Genomic DNA, 23,973 nt, shown 5'->3' with positions numbered 1-23,973 from the left:
TCCCATTTTATAAATGTGAGCACTAGGTTTTAAAAGAAGTCAAGTAACATGCTCATATCATATGGCAAGTAAAAGGCAAGGCCTGCATGTGACTTGACTCCCGCTGTCTGACTCCAAAATCCATATGTATAACCTCTAGGCATACAGCCAAATATAACACTCTGTCTTCTTGGAACATAACAAACACATTTCCTTTCTCCTTAATTTCTGTAACACCGTTCTTAACTGTTCCTATACAGTGGTTTCTCCCTTTCCCTAGAACGTGAGAGTTCTTAAAAATACCTTCCTTACTCTGTGCTCTTCTCTACACATTCCCTCCACTTCCAGAGTTTCAATTCATTTATTCAAGCATTTATTATATTGAGTCCATACAATTCCAGACACCATGGACAACAAAGAAGAAAAAAGTTCCTGGCCTTATACAATTTAAGCCCTATGAGCAGCAGGTCCAATCCATTTTCAAAAAAAGAAGTTCGAGTTTGCACAAACATAGTAGTGAATCTATGCCACGCAGCACTGGTTTTCAAGCTTTTTCTGAGGAGGACTATATTTTTTAAAGAAATATTGCTTAGGATTTCTAAGCTGATCCATTGTCCCCTTCTCCCTATATGCTATGTTTCTTCCTTAGGCTCTTAGGAACACAGTTTGAAACCCATTATATTCTAAAATCTTAATAGTTCTGCCTTTCATACCTAGGTCTTTAATCTACCTGGTATGAGTTTTTGTGTACAGAGTAAAGTAGGACTCCAATTTTAATTTTTTCCTATGGACATTTAATAGTCAAATGGCAACCCACTCCAGTATTCTCGCCTGGAAAATCCCATGGACAGAGGAGCCTGGCAGGCTGCAGTCCATGGGGTTGCAGAGTCAGACATGATTGAGGCTTCACTACTTATGGGAAAACCCCTATGCCCTCTGCTCTACAAAAGCACTTCTATTAAAAAAATCAAGTTTCAGCATACATGTAGAATGGAATTTGGGTTCTCCACTATTTTCCACTATGCTAATACCATGCTGTTTTAATTATTATAGCCATATACATATAACGAATCAGGATATCTCACAGATCACGTCCTCTCACCTCAACCTGCTTCCTGAAAACTGTCTTGGCTGTTCTTAGTCCTTTATATTCCCATACATATTTTAGAAAACACATGTAATTTTGAGCTCTACAATTTCCTGGCAAACTAGTAAAATAACCACAAACAAATCTAGATCACTGACTCTTAACTGGGCTAGTTTTAACAATCCCACACTAGACCCCAGGGACATTAGGCAACATCTGGAGATTTTTGATTGTCACAAGATGGGAGGAGGGTGAGTACTACTGGCATCTAGTGGGTTGAGGCCTGAGAGATGCTTCTAAACATTCCACAATGTGCAGGACAGAATTATCTACAACAAAGAATTATCCTATTCAAAATGGTAGAAGTGCCAATGCCAAGGAAGTGTTAGCCGCTCAGTCGTGTCCAATTCTTTGCAACCCCATGGACTGTAGCCCTCCAGGCGCCTCTGTCCATGGAATTTTCCAGGCAAGAAGACTAGAGTAGCTTGCCACTCCCTTCCCCAAATAAACCAAGGGGCAAATTCGTAGGACTCATTAAAGGGTATGGAACATCTACCAAAAACAATAATCCAGTTTTAGAAAAACTAAACTGCCATGTGTCAAATATGATTAACTCCAATTCATGAAAAAAAATTATATCATATGCATATACAAAAAGGCTTATCTTCCTAGTCTTTATAGTAGGGGAGTTTGCAAGAAGCTTACCAACGTTGTTAAATCTTTAAAATAAAAGGTTATAAAGAAATTAAGTATATTCAGAATATATTTAAAACAACAACAAATCCTGGAAATCAGTAAGAAACAACCCAACAGAAAAATGGGCAAACACTTGAAGGGGAAGTTCACTAAAGGGGATGGATATTCAAATGACCAATAAATACATTAAAAGACACTCAATCTCATTAGTTACCAGAGAAATATCAATTAAAACTCACAAGAACACCACAAAGGAACCAGAATGGCTAAAATTTAAAAAGACTCAAATATCCAGTGCTAACATGAATGCTGAACAACATAACTTCCACATACTACTAGATGTAGGGCAAAGGGGTGCAAAATTGGTTCAATCATTTGGAAAATGTTGGCATTATCTACTATAGCTCAACATAATCATATACACCACAAGTAGCAATTCTATTCCAAGCTATATATCTAATAGAAAATATTTACCTATCTGTACCAGAAAGAATAAGAATACTCATAAAAGATCAATAACCAAAATAAGAACCCATCCAAATGTCTAACAATTGTAGAATGAATTAATAAATTATGGCATATAATCTATTATATACCATAAAATAAAGCTATAAAAACCACTACTTTATGCAACAACCCAAATGAATCTCAGAAATATTTTAGGCAAAAGTTGACAGACACAAGAGTACAAATATAGTTCCATTTCTACGAAGAAGCAAAACTCATCAATGATGACATAGGGAAAATAGCAACTACCTATAATGAGAAAGAATACCAAGTGGAAAAGAACATGAGAAGTGCCACTGGGGCGTTGGCTATGTCCTATTTTTCATCTAGGTGGTAGTTACATGAGTGTAATTACTCTGGGAAAATTCATCAAGCTATACACTTAGAATTCTGTGTGCTTTTCTATATTTAAGTTACATATTTCTAAAGAATTTACTTAAAAATATAAAGACAGTATCAGAATATAACCCAGATTTACCCCATCTGATCCTTGAAAAGATTATTCTAAATAACTCTAACTCACAACTATATTAAAATTCAAGTTACATACATATTGAAAATTGATTTTTTACGAAGTTAAAAAAGCAATGCAGCAGATAAAGAACAGCCTTTTTGATAAATGGTGCTGAACAATTAGATACTCATATGCCAAATAAATGAACTTGAATCCACACTCACACCATATACAAAAATTAACCCTTAGACCTAAAAGTAAAACCTAAATTTGATTAAAAAAATAAACTTGTACTCAAAAATGTATCAGATCAGATCAGTCGCTCAGTTGTGTCCGACCCTTTGCGACCCCATGAATCACAGCACGCCAGGTCTCTTAAAACTTAACGATAAGGAGAAAACAATAAACAAGCAAAAGATTTCAACAGTTCATCAAAGAAGATATACAAATGGCTAATAAGCACATGAAAAGATGCTCAACATCACAAGTCATTAGGGAAATGTGAAATAAAACCACAATAAGATACCACTAGAAGCTTATAAGAGTGATGCTGGGAAAGACTGAAGGCAAAAGGAGAAGGGGCAGCAGAGGATGAGATGGCTAGATGGCATCACCAACTCAACAGACACGAATTTGAGCAAACTTCAGGAGATAGCAGAGGGCACAGGAGCCTGGTGTGCTGCAGTCCATGGTGTCACAAAGAGGTGGACGTGACAGTGACTGAACAGCAACAATAAGCTTATTAGAATGGCTAAAAAGATTACCAAACCACTGTCGGCAAGGATGTAGAAAAACGAGAATCCTCATACACTGATGGCAGGAATGTAAAATGGCATAACTACTCTGGGAAACAGTTTTGAAGTTTCTTAAAAAGTTAACCATAAGTGATCCAGTCACTACATTCCTAGATAACTACCCAGGAAAGTAAAAACACATGTCCATAACAATGACTTATAAACAAACGTTCCTAACAGCTTTATTTGTAATAACAGCCCCGAAACTAGTAACAACTCAAATATTCAACAACAAGTGACTGGATAAACAGTTTGCAGGGCTTCCCTCGTGGCTCAGACGGTAAAAGAATCCACCTGCAATGTGGGAGACCTGAGTTTGGGGAGGATAAATTAGCGGTGGGAAGGAGGAATAACACAAGAGCATGAGTAAACTTTTGAAGGTGACAGATAATATTCACTATTTTAATGCTGGCGAAAGTTTCAGGGAAATACTCTTATGTTAAACCTCATCCAAATGTACCATTTAAATATACACAGTTTGTTATGTCATGTATATTTCAATAAAGCTATCTTTTAAAAAAAAAAATTCAAGTTGTACATAAAACAAGCCAGAGTTCTTATAATTAGCTCAAAATCAATTCCATTCATTCACACAAAAGGTATTTATCTAACTACTACCTATATGCTAGGCACTCTGCTAGTTATGCAATGATGAGCAAACTGACATAGTTCCTGATCTAATGGACTATACAGTCTGCTAGGGGACGCAGAGATTAATAAAAGATGCACACCAGCACATGGATAATATAAGCTGTAACAAGTGCTATGAAGGAGAGGTACACAGTGAAATGACAGAATATAACAGGGAAACCAAATCTAATCCGATGGAAAGAGCAGTATGGCTGCCTTAAAGAGGCTATTTAAGCTGAGAGCTAAAGGAAGAGCAAGTAAACAAGATGGAACCTGATTCAGAAGAGACGTTAACACATGCAAAGGAGAAAGCATGACCCTTTGAAGGAATGGAAGGAAAGCCAAGAGAGTTAACAGTCAAAACCCTGTAGACAACACAAGTGGTCACCTCTCCAGTATCTAGTCCACTTCCTCGTCCTCATTCCCAACAGAAACACACTTCAGTTGAAGCAGCTAACATCCTCTACAGTCAAGTACTTTAGTGGAAGATGAATCCATCCTTGATTTTAGAAAGTGGATAATGTTTAGACATAAGTCAATCATGGCAACCTCTTTTCTCCCAGCCATGGACTGTCATTAGTTAAGGAATGGCATGAGTGAAAGCAGGAAAGGAGTTATTACATGCTCTAAACAAGAGATGACAGTCTGGACTAAGAGATATCAATGGAGACAGAAATCTATATGGGAGAATAAGGAAGAGCAAAGTGTATAGGATGTGCCCTAGGTTTCTGACTTCAGCAGATAATGATCCATCTTTTCCATACAGTCAAAGCACAAGAAATATCTTTAAATTAATAACCTTATGTTATTGATAATATATTTCTCTTAACTAAATCTAGTAAGAACTCCCTAGGTAGCTCAAATGGTAAAGGATCTGCCTGCAATGCAGGAGACCTGGGTTTGATCCCTGGGTCAGAAAGATCTCCTAGAGAAGGGCATGGCAACCCACTCTGGTATTCTTCCCTGGAGAATTCCATGGACAGAGGAGCCTGGTGGGTTACAGTCCATGGGATCATAAAGAGTAGGACACGACTGAGTGACTAACACACACACATTTAAGGATCATACTTGAAACATAGCTGATTCTCAGATAGGATACTGGTCTCAGAAGTTCAGGCAAACTTACCAAGAATAAGTGAGGCTAATTAGATTTTGTCTTATGCTTACAGATCAATATGTTTTATAAAATTCTATCATATAACTAATAACACTGCCTACAAATAACATCAGTTTCTGAGTATCATTAATTTTGCCTTGCCTTCTTTAAAAATGGTTTACGTTAGCAACATGTTTGAATCAATTAAAAGTTAGGCCAGGAAGACAGTTCAAGGATTTCTGACCATTCTATGTATTATTTAAAATAATTCCAGAGAAATCAGGTGGAAATACATAACCAATTATGCTAACCAAATTTATCTACATTAGGTATCATAACAGCAATAATTAACACTCCTATCACAGATACCAACAGACCCAGGCAAAATATAAACTACCTTGAGAACCTGACAAAGTGCCATTTCTTTCAGAAGGTGGTGTACTTGGACTGCTGAAATGATGCGAAGTTCGCTGGTGCACATCACTGTTTGCAGAGTTCTTTGAATGGCATGTACAACAACATGACAATGGTACTTCAGTTTTCTTACTTAAGCTTTCATCCACTGGCTTCCCTAAAAACGAAAGAATCTCCAATTAAAAAAACATTCATCTTTCTTCACAGCTAGCATACACAACCACCCTTTTTTTGCCCAAGATTAGCAGATTTCCCAGGATTCAGAATTTCAGGGCTAAAATCAGAAAGTGAAAGTGAAGTTGCTCAGTCGTGTCTGACTCTTGGTGACCCCATGGACTGTAGCCCGCCAGGCTCCTCTGTCCATGGGATTCTCTTAAGCAAGAGTACTGGAGTGGGTTGCCATTTCCTTCTCCAAAATCAGAAAACTACCTGGCAAATCTGGACAAGCTGATCACTCAATCTGCAACATCGAATGAGGACAGGAGAGAAACACGTATGCCAGAAATATACAGAGAGAAGCTAATAACAAATTTAGCTTAATCATTTAACAAATGATTTAGAAAAATCTAGTAATAGTCAAAGATTAATAATGTAACAGAGGCACAACCACTACTGAGATATATTAAAACACTAAGTATACCTAAAGCATATTCTTAATTACTTACATTCTTAATTACTGCTATTTTCCTAACTGAAGAACTTGAAAGTTCAATATGGTAAATAATAATGTAAACAAAAAAGGGTTAAATCATTCCCACATTATACTTCTAATTCAAAAAACATGTTTCATAATATCATTTTTGATATCTGTATCAAAAGTTTAAAGTCAATATTCAAATTAAACAGGTAATTCTTACTACTTAAATACAAAGTTGCAATAGTTTTGCATGTGTGTCTACAGTGTATAAGAATATAATTCAGATATTAAAAAATCTGAATAATGTATTTTATTTTCTATATACAGTACTGATATTAGTTTCCCATCTGCACTACATAAATACATTTTCCAGAGTCTCCCATTAAAATTTCATTAACATTTTCACCAAAGACAAACATCAGTAAGAAACAAAGTGGACAACCAAAAGCTTATAAAATATTTACTTTTAATCTTTAATAGTCTTACCAGTAGCAAAAATATTTTTTTAAAAAACATGTATGTGTATATACATGTATATGTATGTGTGTGTATACACACACATATATACAACACATACATACACATACATATCCACAGTTAATTTAAAATTCTCCTAATACTTTAGGTCAAAGCCATCTAATTATGTACCTAAAATGTATCCAATATTGTCTTTCAGATTTATCATATAAAATAGTTTTTCACAAAAGTTAAGTGCTACTTTTTGTTAGTAAATGTGACATGTGTAAGCAAATAAAGCAATGGGAAATAATACAAATCCATAAAAACAATATTACAATAAACTTCTGCTTACTACAGAATTCTCTGGCATCCAAACAAGTAGAAAGATCAACTAGAATTTTTCATGTATTCCATTTTCTAGTGTTATTAGATAAGCAACAATATTAAAGGATTTATTTTTAAAAAGCAATTATTTGTATACGCTATATAATCATGTCAGCCCTATCTCTTGAATCTTTTACATACAAATTATCCTCTAATTATTTTCATAATCATTCTTTAAGTATTCCAAGGTTCTTATGTACAGTATACTCCGAATCATCAAATAAAGGAATAACTTACATTTAAAATTATTTTAGGATTAAATGAACACATTGTGCTAAACTCAAACTCTTAGAAGACCCAGAACTGATTATAAAGAAATATCTTAAAAGAGAATATTTAAATTAGCTAGGACATGGTTGAATTATCCTGGGTAAAAAGTACTTCATCGGATTTTTTTCAGGACCCAATAAGCAACTTGAAAATATCAACCAACTACTTACCACTAAGAGACTGTTGCCATGCTAAAGCAGAACAAAGTAAGGCTAAGCTTTTCCCACTCCCTGTGGGGCTCTCCAATAAACAGTGCTGCTTACTATTTAATCCTCTGACAATCTATGAACACAAAAACAATTTTTTAAATCAATAAACAACATACTTCATTAAAGTCTCTCTCCTTTACAACCACAAGAAGTCTAAGTTGCATGCAGTTCAGGGAACATGGCAACAGCAGCAAGGAGAACTAGAATTTAGTTAAATCTGGAATTTATTCCTTTATTTGTTGTTGTTTAGTCACTAAGTCATGTCTGACTCTTTTGCGACACTATGGACTGCAGCCCGCCAGGCTCCTCTATCCATGGGATTTCCCAGGCAAGAATACTGGAGTGAGTTGCCATTTCCTTCTCCAGGGGATCTCCCTAAACCATGCTTCAAACCCATGTTTCCTGCACTGGCAGGTGGGTTCTTTACCACGGAGCTACCAGGGAAGTCCCCGATTCCTTCATATCTCTCCCTAAAATTATGTTAGACTTAAAGTATATCAAGCAGAAAAGAAACAAAAGCAATTGGTGCCTTACTTATGCAAACACCATCATTTCTATAAAACTAGAATACACTAACATCTTTGATGAAAACTTAATAGAGGACACTGCTGAGAATATTACAACCACTTTGTACAGAAATTAAAAATTTCTAGTAAAGTTGAAGATACCTAATTCCAGCAATCCAGTCCTAAGTAAATACCTAAAACCTTTCCCAAATGAATATAAGGCAACACATGTAAGTTCATGGCAGCACTGTTTGTAACTGCAAAATAGCGTAAACAATATAAACATCTATCAAGAGGAAAATGGGCAAATAAAGTTCTAGTATATTAAAACAACAGAATAGTATAAGGAATGAAAATGAGTTATCAATCAATAGGACTCCATCTTAAAAATGATGTTAGACAAGGGAACAAGGTCATGAGGAAAGGAGGGCCTGGTGTGCTGCCGCCATTTCTTCTGCCTTCAGACTCTGCGTCGGCCACAGAACTTCCAACGGTGCTATGATGGGACAGAGCATCTGAAGGTTCACAACCTCTGTGGTTCACAGGAGCCACTGTGACAAGGGTCCGGGGAGGAATCTACCATTTTCAGTGGAAAACAAGTGGCAATTACTAGTTATGAAGACTTTGTACTTTGGATCTCAGTTTGTTTCTCCTTTCTTTATAGTAAGACACCAACTGCTTAAAAAATAATCCATGAAACAAATATGAAAAGGAGCATTTTAAAAAAACACCAGTTCTTGAACTCAACATACTAGATATGTCTATAAATAAACTTATAGCAGAAATTCTTAAAAAGCAATAATAATAATATTAATGTTAAGAAAAAAACCCACAAAATCAAGTTCTCCAGAAAGCTGAGTACAATATCATATCATTGTGCAAAGTTTAAAAATATGTAAAGTATACTCAATATTGTTTATGCATACATGTATATGCAATGTAAGTATAAAAACACGGCTAGAAGAGAAAAAGAACAAATTCGGGATATTAGTTATCTTCTTACTTGTGAAAAGTGAAAAGTGAAAGTGAAGCCGCTCAGTCGTGTCTGACTCTTTACGACTCCATGGACAGTAGCCTACCAGGCTCTGTGGTCCATGGGATTCTCCAGGCAAGAATACTGGAGAGGGCTGCCATTTCCTTCTCCAGGGGATCTTCCCAAACCAAGGATCGAACCCAGGTCTCCTGCATTGCAGACAGATGCTTTACCATCTGAGCCACTAGGTGAAGTGAAATCGCTCAGTCGTGTCCAACTCTTTGTGACCCCATGGACTATAGCCTATCAGACTCCTCCATCCATGGGATTTTCCAGGGAAGAATACTGGAGTGGGGTGCTACTAGGTAAACAAGGTAAAATATGGCAAAACATTAAGATTCAACAAAGCTGGTATGTTGGTTTTACTCATTTGTATATTAAATTCTTATATGATTGAAATATCTCAAAAAATTATGGTGAAAAATATAGTATTCTATATAAAAGATGGTAAATACTTTGTATTTCAAAGTAATTCAGTAAATAGAAGTTTCAGATGAGCTGAAAACATTTTTTAGAATGCTCTCCTTTGCCTCCTAATTTTATATATATAGTCTAGCAGCAACCAGTATTATTTTTCCAAAAGTCAGAGGTTCTTTAATGAACCCAGCAAATCCATCTACTATCTGCAGAAAATATGAAGTAATAGACTCAATGTATGTTATGAATTATAAGCACCTGTATCTTAAGACTTAATTGCTGAAAAACACTTACAGAATTCATCATAGCAAGCTGTGATGGATAAGCTTTACAAGGAAAGTTAATCTTCACCCCACCAATTGTATATTCAGCTGAAGACATCATGCTTTGTTTACTTCAGATTCCTAACTGCAACAGAAATGAAAGTCAATACTGAAATAAGGCTATTCAAAGAAAAACAGATACCTAATACTAGGACAGAAGCCTAGAAATAAAAATTGGAATTAATAAATGTATAAACAAAACGAAAGTAAAAAAATTTCCTACCCTGACAAATCACAGTGGTTAAGAACATGTCTTGGAATCTAACAAATCTGGATTTGCATCCCAATTCTGCCAAAATTGTGGACCAAGAGTTAGGAAGTATAGCTTATAGATCAGGTTCTGACAACTCAGATATTTTAACCTGATCATGTCTCTTCGCTTTTCCAGACTAAGATTCTTATGTGTGTTTGTGTTCTGTGCTCGGTTGTGTCCAAATCTTTGTAACCCTATGGACTGCAGCCTGCCAGGCTCCTCTGTCCACGGGATTTTCCAAGCAAGAATACTGGAGTGAGTTGCCATTTCCTCCTCCAAGGAATCTTCCCCAACCAGGGTTGAACCTGGGTCTCTGGTGTCTCCTGCATTGGTAGGCAGGTTCTTTACCACTGAGCTACCTGGAAAGCCCCTCTTACATGTAATAATCCCTAATTTTAAAATTGTTGTAAGGAAGAAAGTACCTTGGGCACATAATAGGCACTCAATAGTTCTTACTTTAAAGGTCAGTAGGGTATCATGGAAAGATGGGTTTTGAAGAAGGGAAAGCCTAAATTGGAATTCCACAGTGAATCACTTAACCTCACAGAGCCTATTTCTTCATCTGCAAAATGGAGATATCTGCCTGACAGGGTTTTTATGAATATCCGCCAGGCACTGAGTTAAGAATTAAATAAGGTAATGTACAGAATGTGCCTAAACTGCAGTATCTGATACACAGGAAGTGATCTTGTTTAATCCCCACTTCTTATAAACCATATTCTCTTAACCTAGGAGCCAAAGCTGTAATTCAAAGACTGTGATCTCTTGATATTGCATGCAACAGTTTCTGTGCATGACTGCATTTTTTTTTTAAAGAGAAAGTCCATAAATTTCTCATTCCCAGAATATCCTAAGGAAATAATGGAAAACTGAGGAGAAAATGATATACACTGTTATCAACTGAGAAATTATTTGCAGTAGTGAAAAAAAGGTCATTTCGATCTGAGGACAGAGAAATGGTTAAATACCAATTCAACAGATTAGGAAGCCAATAACAACCTTTACGGTAGCTTATGTGTCCCCAGAAAGTTCAGAACCACTATTCTAAGGTATTTTTCAGTTCTAACATTTGGTGTTTCTGTGAAGCTCTGGCAATGAAATCTGGTGGAATCTCATCCCTTAATCTAGGGCTTCCCAGGCGGTGCTAAGGGTAAAGAACAGCCTGCCAATGCAGGAGACATAAGAGACTCAGTTCCATTCCTGGGCTTGGGAAGATCCCCTGGAGGAGCGCGTGGCAACCCATTCCAATATCTGACCTGCAGAATCCCCGTGGACAGAGGAGCCCGGTGGGCTGCTGTCCGTGGAGTCGCAAACAGTCGGAGACGACTGAAGCGACTAAGCAGGCACGCATCCCTTAAACTAAAACAACTCAAGACTGGCCCAGTTTCTCACATAGAACCTAAAAAACCAACCTCCCCGCCAGCCACAGTTGTGGCAACAGGTATCTCAAAATAAGGATGCTTCGCCCACACTGAACAAAGAGGAAACGAACCGACCTGGCTCCAGCCGCCGTCCCCTCCCGCCCGGAGGGAACGCGGGGTCCAGGGCTAAAAACAGACCTCTGCTCTAAGCGCAGGTTCCCCACTCCCCAGGTTTTCTTCCTCATATTCCTTCCTCCCTCAGCAACCTGGGACCCCCGAGACCCTGCTGATCCAGTCAACACCGAAGGGCCGGCAAAACGGGTGGACGATAGCAGAGGGGACCCTCCTCCTGGCCGACGTCGCGCCCTTCCCCCGAGACAGACTTGCCCGCCCTAAGGAAAACCCAAACAACGCAGAATGGGCTCCGATTTCACCGGAGAAAAGGAAGCCGAAACCGACGAGCAAACACAACGGAGCCCTGGCAGAGAAGAAAGGTTCTAGGCTCTCTTCCTCCCGGAGCTGCGACTCCCGGGCCGGTAGAGCGCTCGCGACCGCTTCACCTTTTCTCCACTCCAGCTCTCTGCAGCCCTCTCCACAACACCCGGACGAATTCCCGCCTCCCGCCCCTCAACTCCCCAGCACCCAATCGCCGGGCGAGCTCAGACAACCAATCACTCGCCAAGACCGAAACCAAGCAACCAATCGTGGATCGAGGTCAGGGGGCGCGCACTCTGGCATCCAATGAAAGCCTCCGCAGTAAGAACGGACTCAAGGTCCTCGGCGGCACCGGAAGGGAAACGCCAGAAGCGTGAAGCACTACGGGGAATCCCAAGGAGTTAGGGGAAAGTACTCCGTCTGCTCCGTTGTACTTTTTTGAAACCGGCGACTTAACCTGTGCTTCAGTTGGAAACTCCACGTCTCGTATTTAAAGTCCGTAGACCAAAGGAGAGGAAACACTGTTAAGCCCTTGCTCTTTAAGCGTTCATCCGGGCCCTCCCAGTTCAAATTTCCGAACTTTCCGGAAGCCAGAGTAAATACCCAGGCGGGAATTGGCAGACGGCTGAGCCAAATTAGGCGAGAAGGTTGGATGACAGCTGGCTACAAAACCTCCTGATAATCAAGGCTTTCCCGGGTCCACATTCAACCAGAGATACGCTCTCGAGGTCTCCAGTACCTCCTTTAAGGCTTAATCAGCCTCCTATCCCTCCTAAGACCAATTAGTTGCTAAGAAAGCATACTCCTCAAAGGTAGCGAGAGTTAAACACCATCTCGCCAAATTTTTTAACTCTAGCATAAACTTGGCTTAAAATACTAGTGTTTCAAAAAGCAAAACCAGAGACAGTTTTTCACATCCCATGGAACCAGTTTGGGAGAGAGGTTTGCTGCAGGCAAGCATGTATGCATGCATGCTAAGACGCTTCAGTTGTGCCGACTCTTTGCAACCCCAAGGACTGTAGCCCGCCAGGCTCCTCTGTCCATGGGACTCCCCAGGCAAGAGTATTTGGCAGGCGGGAGCAGTGAAAGGCGAGTTGATTCGTTTGCCTCCCTTTGTTTTACTACATCTTCCCAAAATGACAAAACTTAGTCAATAAAACTAAATTCTACCCTTTGCAAATTCAGGCTCAGAACTTTATCCTAAAAAAGTTATCTAGGACTTCCGTGGTGGTCCAGTGGTTAAGAATCTGCCTGTTAGAGAAATTTTAAAAAACTTTTGACAAAGCACTGCCAATGCAGGAGAGATGGATTGGATCCCTGGTCGGGGGAACTCTGATCCCACATACATGGGAGGAACTAACTAAGCGGGCAAGCCACAGTAACTGAGCCCTGGCTTCAACTAAGACCTGAGATAGCCAAAAATAAAAAAAAATTTTTTTAAGTAATCTAAAAGAAAAGTAATAACACCTCAATTGATAATAGTGCCTATTCTAATACTGAAAAATAACCATATTCTAATACTTAAAAAAAAAAAAAATCGGAGAAGGCAATGGCACTCCACTCCAGTACTCTTGCCTGGAAAATCCCCTGGATGGAGCCTGGTAGGCTGCAGTCCATGGGGTCGCTAAGAGTCAGACATGACTGAGCGACTTCACTTTCACTTTTCACTTTGATGCATTGGAGAAGGAAATGGCAACCCACTCCAGTGTTCTTGCCTGGAGAATCCCAGGGACAGGGGAGCCTGGTGGGCTGCCGTCTATGGGGTCACACAGAGTCGGACACGACTGAAGTGACTTAGCAGCAGCAATACTTAAAAATAACCATATACGTCCCAGTCTAGTACTAATGTGCTAAGTCACTTCAGTCGTGTCCGACTCTCCGTAACCCCATGGACTGTAGTCCCCAGGCTTCTCTGTCCGTGGGATTTTCCAGGCATGAATACTAGAGTGGGTTGCCATTTCCTCCTCAGGGGAATCTTCCCAACCCAGAGATAGAACCTGTATCTCTTACATCTCCTGCACTGGCAAGCAAGTTCTTTACCATTAGCGCCACCTGGGAAGTCACAGTACTAAAAGGGAGATGGTTATATCAATTCAATCATTATGGAGTCAATAAAATAATTATAAGAACCAAACAACTTGCAAAAAGTTTCCATATAAAGCTAAATGAAAAAAGACAAATAAATGCTAAACTGGGTATTATGAGTTCCACTATTTGAAAATACATGTGCATAAGCAAAGATGAAGGAAAAGTACCGCAAAAATGTCATTTATTAAGTCAGCAGTAAGGAGGATAATTTATAAAAGTAAATTATTAAATACCTTCAAATTATTAGTTTGCTTTTACAAAATTTTTAAAATATTAAAATCTTTAAGTACTGATAATTACTCCAGAGTAATTAGTATGATTTTCCTCTCATAAGTCCCTAAGGCTCTCAACTGACTCTCACCTTGTATTGCCTTTTGATGTATGCAGCATAACAGAACGGGGTACACAGGCTCTGGAACCACAGAGTCCTGGATTCCAGTCCCTTGAACGGTTCCTTTCAGGTTAATAGCAGTGAAATAAAACACAAAAACTACAAGTTCATTTGATAAAGAATATGAATGTTTATAAACCAATATTCAAAATAGCTGCACACATCTTTTCTTCACTTGAATAAAAAAAAATCACATTGTGACAAATTTTATAACCTTAACTTAAAATACATGAATATTAACATTTACTAATATTTACATATTTTATTTACATCATCAACAAACCTGATGAAAAACAGCATATGTTATTATTTTTAACACAGCAGGTTTTGACCAGTCTTTGAAAATTGATCCAGGAATGTGCACTGCATTTAGTTAGAAAACATATTTCAACCTTTTCTGACTCCTAGAGGTTACCTACTCACACAAAATATTCCAAAACCTCAGTTTAAACAAAAGGAAACAAATAGGAGCAGTTGTATTGAATCTTAAAAGACTATAAAACTGCCTTGTTTAAAAATATGGAAGTTCTTAGTTTGTTTTTAAGTGTATGCCTTTGTTTTTTGCATCAAAATTATTTAATTGAACTTTAAGCATCTAATAAAAGTTATAAATACTCTCATCTATGATACTGTGCACTTCAAGATTCGAAACAGATACAAATTAGTTCTTATGTAATACCCTTATGAGGTAGGGCCAGTAGTAATCCCATTTTACAAAGAAGGAAAATGAAATGTGACTATTTCCTAGTGAAAAGGCTAAAATTAAATTTTTTTCTTAAAAACCACACTTTCTGATTAGCCTTCCTTATTTCTTTTATAAGGGAAGAGGTCTGTTTCAAGTGGGATGGGAAAGAGGGGTTCATTCAGATATTTCTCAGAAAACAAAGAGAAGTACCTTCTACACTGGATACTTCATTAAGGAAAAAAACAAGGATTATGGATTAACTGAATGCATCTACCTAATCAATGGACATTACTAACAGAGGACTGCAAAATCCTTCCACAACACAGAATTTTCCCCGTTTTAATTTTTCCTGAGGTCCAAACACGACAGATTAGTTCAAAATCTTCTCAAATTATGATGTGAATTATAGTCCTGAAATCAAACCAAGAGTTCTTTAATCCAGTGGGTTTTATTGCTCTAAACTTCAATGAGATTCCAATGGATTTCCCCCTCTGACCATTATAAAAATAAACTTTAAAAAAAACTAAATGAGACCTCTTTTCAGGTTAGTCTCTACACAAAGATGTTTCTGTAAACTCTTAAGCCAGTATCTTAAAATTCCAAATTATTCAAGTATCTCTTTAAACATATGGCTTCATATATTAGTAAAAATTGAAGCAAATACGTAAAATCTTTAAATCCTCATCTGTACGTCCACGGAAGTCATTTACAAAAAGCTGTTTGCCTATTTTAAAGCCTTTCTCAATACTGTTTCTTGAGAACTGGAATTCCATCTTGCTATTACTATTCCATTCATTACTATTATTACTTGCATTGCAAGTTTTAGAGATTTCTATTGTTTAAAACTCCTAATTTTCCCTCAATTCCCCCTTCCCTTTTTCTCTCTCTCATCACTGCATCACTGTACTGTTACTAGCTGATGGTTAAATAACCACAGGCTTATTAATAAGATATTAAATTAAAGGCATGGTAGTTTTTCTTCACTTCAAAAGCTTAATACAAGACCATATTCACTTTTTCAGTAATGATTCTTAAATGCGCTGCCAACAGAAAAAGAAAAGCTCAGTTGCTACAAAAAAACATACCAGCAAAGTAGATCCAAAGAACTGCCAATCAAATACAAGCAAGCATAATTCTCAAGAGAGTTCTAAACTGTATTCATGGTGAATTTAATCATTTTAGTGATTCCAAGATGCTTCTGTTCCCATTCAGTTTAGTTGTTATAAGATGCATGTTCGTGTTGGGTATATGCAGCAAACAGCTTCATTTTTTAGTTTTAAGTTTGTTCTTTGTTAAATTCCACTAACACTCATGTTTATTATTTCAATTACTGTGCTTTCAATGCAATGACAGAGCTGTACATCAGGATCCATGCTTCCAGTGTCCCTAGGTCCATTTTTATAAGATGGATCTTTACTGATACCAGACCATCCACCTGGTTTCTCCTTTATTTGTTGAAGACCTAAAAACATAAGGAAGAATAATTCAGGCAAATCTGGAAAGGATTTGGACCTTTCTGCCTGAGGTATTTAAACAACTCTTGAAAAGAAGTTACTACTTACGTGTAATAATTGGATCAATGTCTCTTGTCTGAGTGGCAACATCAGAGGCACAAACTTGCCCTATTTGGATCAGCAAAGACATAATATCTTCATACAGTGGAGGAAATGCTCGACAAAAAGAGACCAAACTTGGCAGAGTTGGCATGAAAAAAGCATATCGCTTAGCCTGTGTTAAAACTGTTGGAAAGAAATGAAACAGAATTTTCACAGATATAAATTCAACCTACATGGCCTATATTGTATACTAAGCACCATGCTCTGTGCTAAGAATACTAAGTTTTCTAAGACACAGCCAGCCCCTGCCTTCAGGGAGCTCAAAATCCAGCAGTCAGCCATTATCTAACACATAAATGCTTATGTCCAAGCGCTGTTATAGGTGCATGACATACACTGTTTCATTTAAATCTCACAATACTATAAATGAAAAAGTATCTTTATGATACTTATTTAATATACAAGAAAACTCTTAAATAAACCTTACATTAAGAAGCTATTCAACTCCAGTTAGCAGTGGGGTGGAAAGACAACTCAGGCAGTTTAAGTTCCTAACCACTGTAAATAGTATAACGTGAAGTGGATATGATGGAACGAAAAATGAATAAATTATTATCAGCACTGACAAAGTATATGAAATTGACTGAAACATAACTTTTAAAGATTGAATTATATTTCATATCTTTTAAAACAGTGTATTTTCATTCCATTTTACTTAACAACCTGGAAGATGGTTAAAATGCTGGGGTACATTTTAGAACTTAAGGAAACAACTAATATATTAATCTCTTATGTATACCTATGATTATATTTCTCTGGAACTCTAAGCATTTGCAATAAATTATAACTTGTTTTCTAATGACATAATTACATTCAGAAAGCAGACCTGATTTCCATTTACAAAATTTGTACTGCTTAGTATATTTACTGTAAATCTATATATGCTGCTGCTGCTGCTGCTAAGTCGCTCCAGTCGTGTCCGACTCTGTGCGACCCCAGAGACGGCAGCCCACCAGGCTCCCCTGTCCCTGGGATTCTCCAGGCAAGAACACTGGAGTGGGTTGCCATTTCCTTCTCCAATGCATCAAAGTGAAAAGTGAAAGTGAAGTCGCTCAGTCATGTCCGACTCTAGCGACCCCATGGGCTGCAGCCCACCAGGCTCCTCTGTCCATGGGATTTTCCAGGCAAGAGTACTGGAGTGGGGTGCCATTGCCTTCTCCGAACTCTATATATAGTCATTGTCAAAAGTGAAAGATACAACTTGCCTACCTATTCATCCCCTCTATACTGTACATCACATTTGTCACAGAGAAATTTTCAAAAAGAATAACTCAAAATTATTGCATAAATTAAACTACCAGTGAAGCAGAAAATGTGGTGTAAGTAAATTCAGAAAAAATATGTACTACTTTATGTTAGAAATTTTTGTTATTGATGCCCATTAGATACACACCTGTTAGCAAAGTTCCCATGACATTGACAGCTAAGCGAGCCACAGTCAGTGACTTTGGTAATGCATACTGGATACACAAGTGAGAAAGCAACTGGATAGCAAATATCTGTAACACAAAATCCAAATGTTACATGTTTCTGAAGAGGGTCTTTGCATGTCTGTGTGCATGCTAAGTTGCTTCAGTCATGTCTGACTCTTTGCAACCCTTTGGACTGCACCCTGCCAGGGCCTCTGTCCATGGGATTTTCCAGACAAGAATACTGGAGTGGGTTGCCATGCCCTTTTCTAGCGGATCTTCCCGACCCAGGGATCGAACCTGTATCTTTATGTCTCCTGCATTAGCAGGCGGTTTCTTTACCACTAGCACCATGTGGGAAGCCTAAAGAAAGTCTTTAAATATTAAAAACTTAAAATAGTTTATATAACCAGGAAGATTAAAGGAAGGTCAAAATTGTCCTAAAGTTCCAAAATGCTCATTACCTGTTTTTCAAGTTCTGGCTGTGCAATTAGCTCAGGTATGAAATCCAGACAGATATGCATAGATGGAATACCTGCGACCGTCAGAGGCAAAAGTTCACAGGGATAACCCTATCTCAACAAGAAAGGGGGGAAAAGTTAGAAATAAAATAACTATAAGTCAAATACAGATAAAAATACAAAAGGTTTCACTTCCTTGATGTAACAGTTGCTCAGGAGGCTACAATGCCCTCCATGTTTCCTGGCATTTCACCTCTCTGATGCACTAAGATAGAGATAAATTATACAAACACTTTATCAGGCTAAAACCAAATTTTTAAAAATCTTGATTTTTCTCCATATTGCAAAGAACCATGATCATTTGCATGACCTCCAGTTCTAAATGATCCTATTAATTTAGCAATTCACAACTACCCCCAAAAACAAAGTTCAACCAAAGAGCATCATTCTTTGAAACCAGACCTGAAAGTGAACAAGCTTAGCAATGTTGGGATCCGCGATGTACATTTGGTGCAACAGGCAACAGATAAGGCACTGAACTTCTCGAAGGTTACAGAGCAAATTGTCTTCTCCTTCCTCCGTTCCCTTATTTGGAGCGCTGGCAGTAATGACACTTTGAACATTCCTTAGCAAGCTGTCTGGATTGACCCCCTTTGCCTTCTCCTCTTCAGTAGGTAAGCAGATCTCCAAGAGAATCTGGACAGCTGCACTATCCTACAAACAAGTAAAACACAGAAAACTGAAGAAGTTTCTGGAAGTTTGATTTGTTTTCACATAAAGTGATGCGATAAAAACAAATAACTCTCTCTTTAAAACACAAAGAGCAAAAGTGAACAATCTATACTCCAGTGGTTCTCAGCATTTTTAGGGCCATGAACTCTTTTAAGAATCTGAAGGAGGACTTCCCTGGTGGCGCAGTGGATAAGAATCTGCCTGTCAGTGCAGGGGACATGGGTTTGAACCCTGGTCCGGGAAGATGCCACATGCAGCAGAGAAACTAAGCCCCTGCACCCCAGCTACTGGCCCCGCCGTGCCCAGAGCCTGTGCTCTGCAACAAGAGAAGCCACCACAATGAATGGTAGCCCCCCATCACCACAACTAGAGAAATCTCACACATGGTAATGAAGATCCAGTGCAGCTAAAAATGAGTAAATAAATAAAATAAAATTTTTAAAAATCTGAAGGAAGCTACATGCCACCCTCTTAGCATAAATATTAACATATGGCATAATTTCAAAGTGCTCTCACACATCTCCAATAAAGATCCATGGACTGCAGTTTACTACTACAAGAGTATTCTAATTCAGTATCATCCAAAATGGACCCTAGACAAAAAGTGACTATTACCAGAATCTCTTCCTTCCTCCTAAATTCCTACTTCGCCCAGGATGTCCTGTATTCTTCTTTTGTTCCTCACCTCTGAAGATGGTGATTAATAATCAGTGTCTAAAAGCCATTCCCCTAAGCTCTTCTCCTTTTTAATTTGAAGATGGACTTTTTAAGGCTCAGGAAAGATTCTGCCTCACCATCCATACCATCTGTACAACTCACTGTTGCTCAGTCTACAAGTTTGTGTGTCATTTCATAGAAAAGGAGTTTCTTGAGGGGCAATCTGTTTAATGGCCCTACCTATAAGGGAGAGCTATAATTGAAGGAAGAAAAAGAAAATGAATACATAACATGCATCTCTGAAACACAGCCACTGCCTAGGACAGAAGAAGACAATTACTCCATCTAACTGTGTAAGGACCTGATTATAAACTCAGGTTAGCCTTACATTATAATCATTTATAAAGTATATTTTATAATCATTCTTGAGGGGGGTTGGGTTATTACTGTTCTGCATTATTTTTGTTTACACACTCTGGAACCAGCCTGCCCAAGCTCGAATCCTATTAATAGCTTCCCTACTTACTAAATACATAACCTTGAGCATGTCATTTAACCTCTTTGAATCTCATTTTCCTACTCTGCAAAAGTGGAGATAATACTCCATAACTTATAGGTTGGTTGTAAAGATTAAATGAGTTAATACACATAAAAAACTCAAAATAGTACCCACCATATAATAAGCATTATATAAATGGTAGCTATTACCATCTTCAATCCCTTCTCTGAAACTCTTGAGTGTCAGATTTATTTTAGAACTCAGATTTTTTTTTTCTGTATTGTTATATAATACCCACAGCAGAGACTAAGACAGTATACTGTAATCAAATGTATTTCTGCAGCAAAACATACCAATTTTCATATTAAGTGGGATAAAGGCCATAAATAGCTTCAGATCAAGTTTTGTCACATTAATTCAGGTCAAGTTTTGTCACAAACAAGGTCCTATCAGGTCAGGTTTTTCTGCCAACTGAATTACCAGAAAAAATGCTTCAGTTTTCATAGCTTTCGTGGATTTCTGTATCACAGATAAGGGATTGTGGATCTATATTATTACTCTAATTCCCCTTATTGCCAATGAAAAATTTTTGGAAAATATTTCAAACTAAGAAAACATTTCTCTTATGAAGACCTCTAACTGCTTAACATTCAACCATCTCATATGCCCTGCAAAAATTACTACTTAAGGCTTTAATAAATTCTACTTTGTTAAAAACCTTTTCTAAGAAACATTAACTTATGTTGTCATAGTATTTACCACTGCCTGACATTTTATTACATATATATACTTCTTGTCTGTCTCTACCATTTGGTTTTATTTCCCATTATTTGATTTTAAGAAATAAAAGTCTTATATTTTATTAAAATGTAAATCTCAATGACTATTAAATATCATGAAGATTATTCCCCATTTTAAAATAATAAAGTCCATCTGACATTTAGAAGCAAAGGTAACCCCATTATAAGTTCTATAATAAAATTGATGTACAATATGTTACCACTGTATTTTCTAAATACAGGGAAGCCATTGCCCTTTTTGATTAGATTTTACTTTATTACCTGAGCAGCCAGTAATGCATTTTTCAGTTCTTCTCTGGTAACTTCTGGGCCATCGGTTTGTCCAATTAAACCTATCGTATTATTCTGAGAAGGCCTATCTTGCTCTGCTGTTTCCTTCAGATGAGCACTAAGGTAGGCTTTGGATGCCAGAAGATATCCGTTCAACATGTGCAGAGTAATATCCATCAATGGGGGGCATCTACACAAAGGAAGAAGAAAAGAAAAAATACATGAGAACAAATAAAAATTTTTAAATTAGCCAGAACATGATGAATCAGCTTATATAATCAGAAAAACCTGAACAGTACCTGAAAACCTAAAGAGCAGAAAAGTTACACTTTTCCCACTGAAATATTCATTCTCAAAATGAAAGCTTAACACATGTAATTCTCTATACTTTGTATGAATAGTATTATCTATTTCATTTCATCAGCTAAACCAAATATAATGTATGACCTAGAAAAAAAGGCATTCTTTTTTATAAAATAATGGCACTACCAATAAATCTCTTAGCTATGAGTCTGCAAGGCCACAGTCCTCAAAGGGAAACAGTCTAATGTACAAAATTTTATATTTAAAATAGATAACCAACAAGGACCTACTGTATAGCACAGGGAATGCTGCTCAATATTCTGTAATAACCTAATTGAGAAAAGAATTTGAAAAAGAATAGATACATATATAACTGAATCACTTTGCTGTACATCTGAAACTAACACAACATTGCTAATCAACTATGCTCCAACATAAAGTACAAAATTTTTACAAAGAGCGAAGTACTCAATTATTGATAAGATGAAGGAGATTAGATATATAGAATATTTATTCATTCTACTACTGTTTATTCTTTGGAGCAAGACAACTCGGTATTTCAAGAACACTTAAACCACTTGACGGTATGTTATTTACTGAGCCTTAGTTTCCTCAACTAAAAAATAAATATTCATTCCTCAAAAACTGTTATAAATTAAGGTTAAATGAGATAAGAATAGATATAAGAATTACATGTAAAAAAGGAAACCAAAAGATACATCAGTAAGCACTAAAATATTAAAAAGTCAAACCCTTAGAAAAACTTGACAACGCCACTTCCCAGCCTGTCACAAACTGCGCATGTGTGCATAGAGGCAGTACAGCTCTGCTTTTAACTGTGAAACACCAGAAACAGCTTAAATGTCCATCAACATGTCAACAGTTTTTCTGAAATGTTCAAATTATCTATAATAAAAAATGCATGTATTAACCGTGAAAAAATAATGTGAACAGTTAAATAAGCCATGGCAATGTTCCCAGAATTGAAATATTTATTTTTTAAAAAGTCCTAAACTCCACCAGACATTCTGATCAGAGTTTCTGGAAGACAGGCATATATATATGGAATACTAATCTATATATGGAATACTATGCAGCAACTAAACAATGAGGAGGAGCTATGTAAACTCATATGGAAAACATGTTGAAAATGGTAGGTTTAAAACATAATAATAATAATAAAGCCTACCAAAAACCATTTAATTTTTTAAAACCGCCCAAAACGAAAAAGTAAATATTTCTATTTATAAATTTGCAAATGCTTGGAAAGTGAAGCTCCTAACACACCATTATGACAATAAAGTTCCTTCTGGAGATGGAATTAGGATTGGTCAAAAGGACAAAGAATAATTCTCTTCTAAAAATGTCAGCATGATAGGAGAGAACACGACTTTCCACTGTACACCTTTTCCTTCTTATTAATCTACTTGTTTGTGTACTTTTTAATATATATTGTGAAAACTTTTACGTTTACATTAAAAAAGGGAATATTTTAGTGAACCTAAGAACCCCTCAGCCAGCCAGCAACAGTTATCTACACATCACATGCCTTACTCAGACCCCCACATCCATTTTACCTACATAACCACTGGTTAGTTCAAAGAAAATCCAAAATGCCATATCTCTTTATATTGTTCATGTTTAAAAACCATCTGAATGACCACTTGGGAAAAAATTAAATTTTAAAAAAGTGAACAAAATTAAAAGGCAAAACAATAGAACAATAAAAGAAAAAACTGCATTCTATATACAAAGAGCTGATATCCATTATACATAAAGAGCTTTTTAAATAAAAAAAGGTAAGCATTCCAATAGAAAACTAGGCTAGAGTATAAAGTAATAAATATATTAAAATATCCAATCTAACGAAAATATAAATTTAAATAGAAATTGATTTTTCACTTATCAAATTGGAAAATATTACGTGAAATGGTATAGGAAATTATACAATAGCAAACACCCACTATGGGAATGTAAACTGGTTCAGCCTTTCCAGATGGTGGAATAAAAACATGAATCAAAAGACTTGAAAATGAGCATGTTCCATTTTTAAGAATCAATTCTTAGGAAATAATTCACACCAATTACCACAGCACTAAAAATAATTAACAAAAAAAA

The 23,973-nt window shown here is 37.0% G+C and overlaps 2 protein-coding genes and 1 pseudogene across 7 annotated transcripts in view; 1 reads left to right on the top strand and 2 right to left on the bottom strand.

Moving 5' to 3' along the window:
• Positions 1 to 14,523, bottom strand: part of BRIP1 (BRCA1 interacting DNA helicase 1) — a 184,219-nt gene extending 169,696 nt beyond the window's left edge. The window contains exons 1-4 of one of the 2 annotated variants that reach the window (XM_070772601.1): positions 14,394 to 14,523; positions 9,867 to 9,980; positions 7,578 to 7,689; positions 5,641 to 5,814 (exon numbers count right to left, since the gene is read on the bottom strand). In XM_070772601.1, coding sequence (XP_070628702.1) covers positions 5,641 to 5,814; positions 7,578 to 7,689; positions 9,867 to 9,956 — 376 coding nt within the window. In that variant the 5' untranslated portion in view covers positions 9,957 to 9,980; positions 14,394 to 14,523. The other variant, XM_019982541.2, reaches the window with a different exon arrangement.
• On the top strand, positions 8,621 to 8,812 carry LOC109574496 (cytochrome c oxidase subunit 7C, mitochondrial pseudogene; annotated as a pseudogene).
• A 6-nt stretch (positions 14,524 to 14,529) lies between the features above and the next one.
• The window catches only part of INTS2 (integrator complex subunit 2), a 56,476-nt gene continuing 47,032 nt past the window's right edge, over positions 14,530 to 23,973 (bottom strand). For all 5 annotated transcript variants that reach the window (XM_070772598.1, XM_070772599.1, XM_070772600.1 and 2 more), the window contains 6 exons: positions 21,544 to 21,742; positions 19,057 to 19,308; positions 18,598 to 18,705; positions 18,118 to 18,223; positions 16,671 to 16,847; positions 14,530 to 16,570 (listed from right to left, as the gene is read on the bottom strand). In XM_070772598.1, the coding sequence (XP_070628699.1) occupies positions 16,401 to 16,570; positions 16,671 to 16,847; positions 18,118 to 18,223; positions 18,598 to 18,705; positions 19,057 to 19,308; positions 21,544 to 21,742 (1,012 nt within the window). In that variant the 3' untranslated portion in view covers positions 14,530 to 16,400. The remainder of the gene's footprint in view (positions 16,571 to 16,670; positions 16,848 to 18,117; positions 18,224 to 18,597; positions 18,706 to 19,056; positions 19,309 to 21,543; positions 21,743 to 23,973) is intronic.

The sequence above is a fragment of the Bos indicus genome, chromosome 19 (assembly GCF_029378745.1).
Source record: "Bos indicus isolate NIAB-ARS_2022 breed Sahiwal x Tharparkar chromosome 19, NIAB-ARS_B.indTharparkar_mat_pri_1.0, whole genome shotgun sequence".
In the NCBI taxonomy this organism is placed as follows: Eukaryota; Metazoa; Chordata; class Mammalia; order Artiodactyla; family Bovidae; genus Bos; species Bos indicus.
Note: the sequence above shows the minus strand (reverse complement) of the source record. Positions and strands in the feature narration are given on the sequence as shown.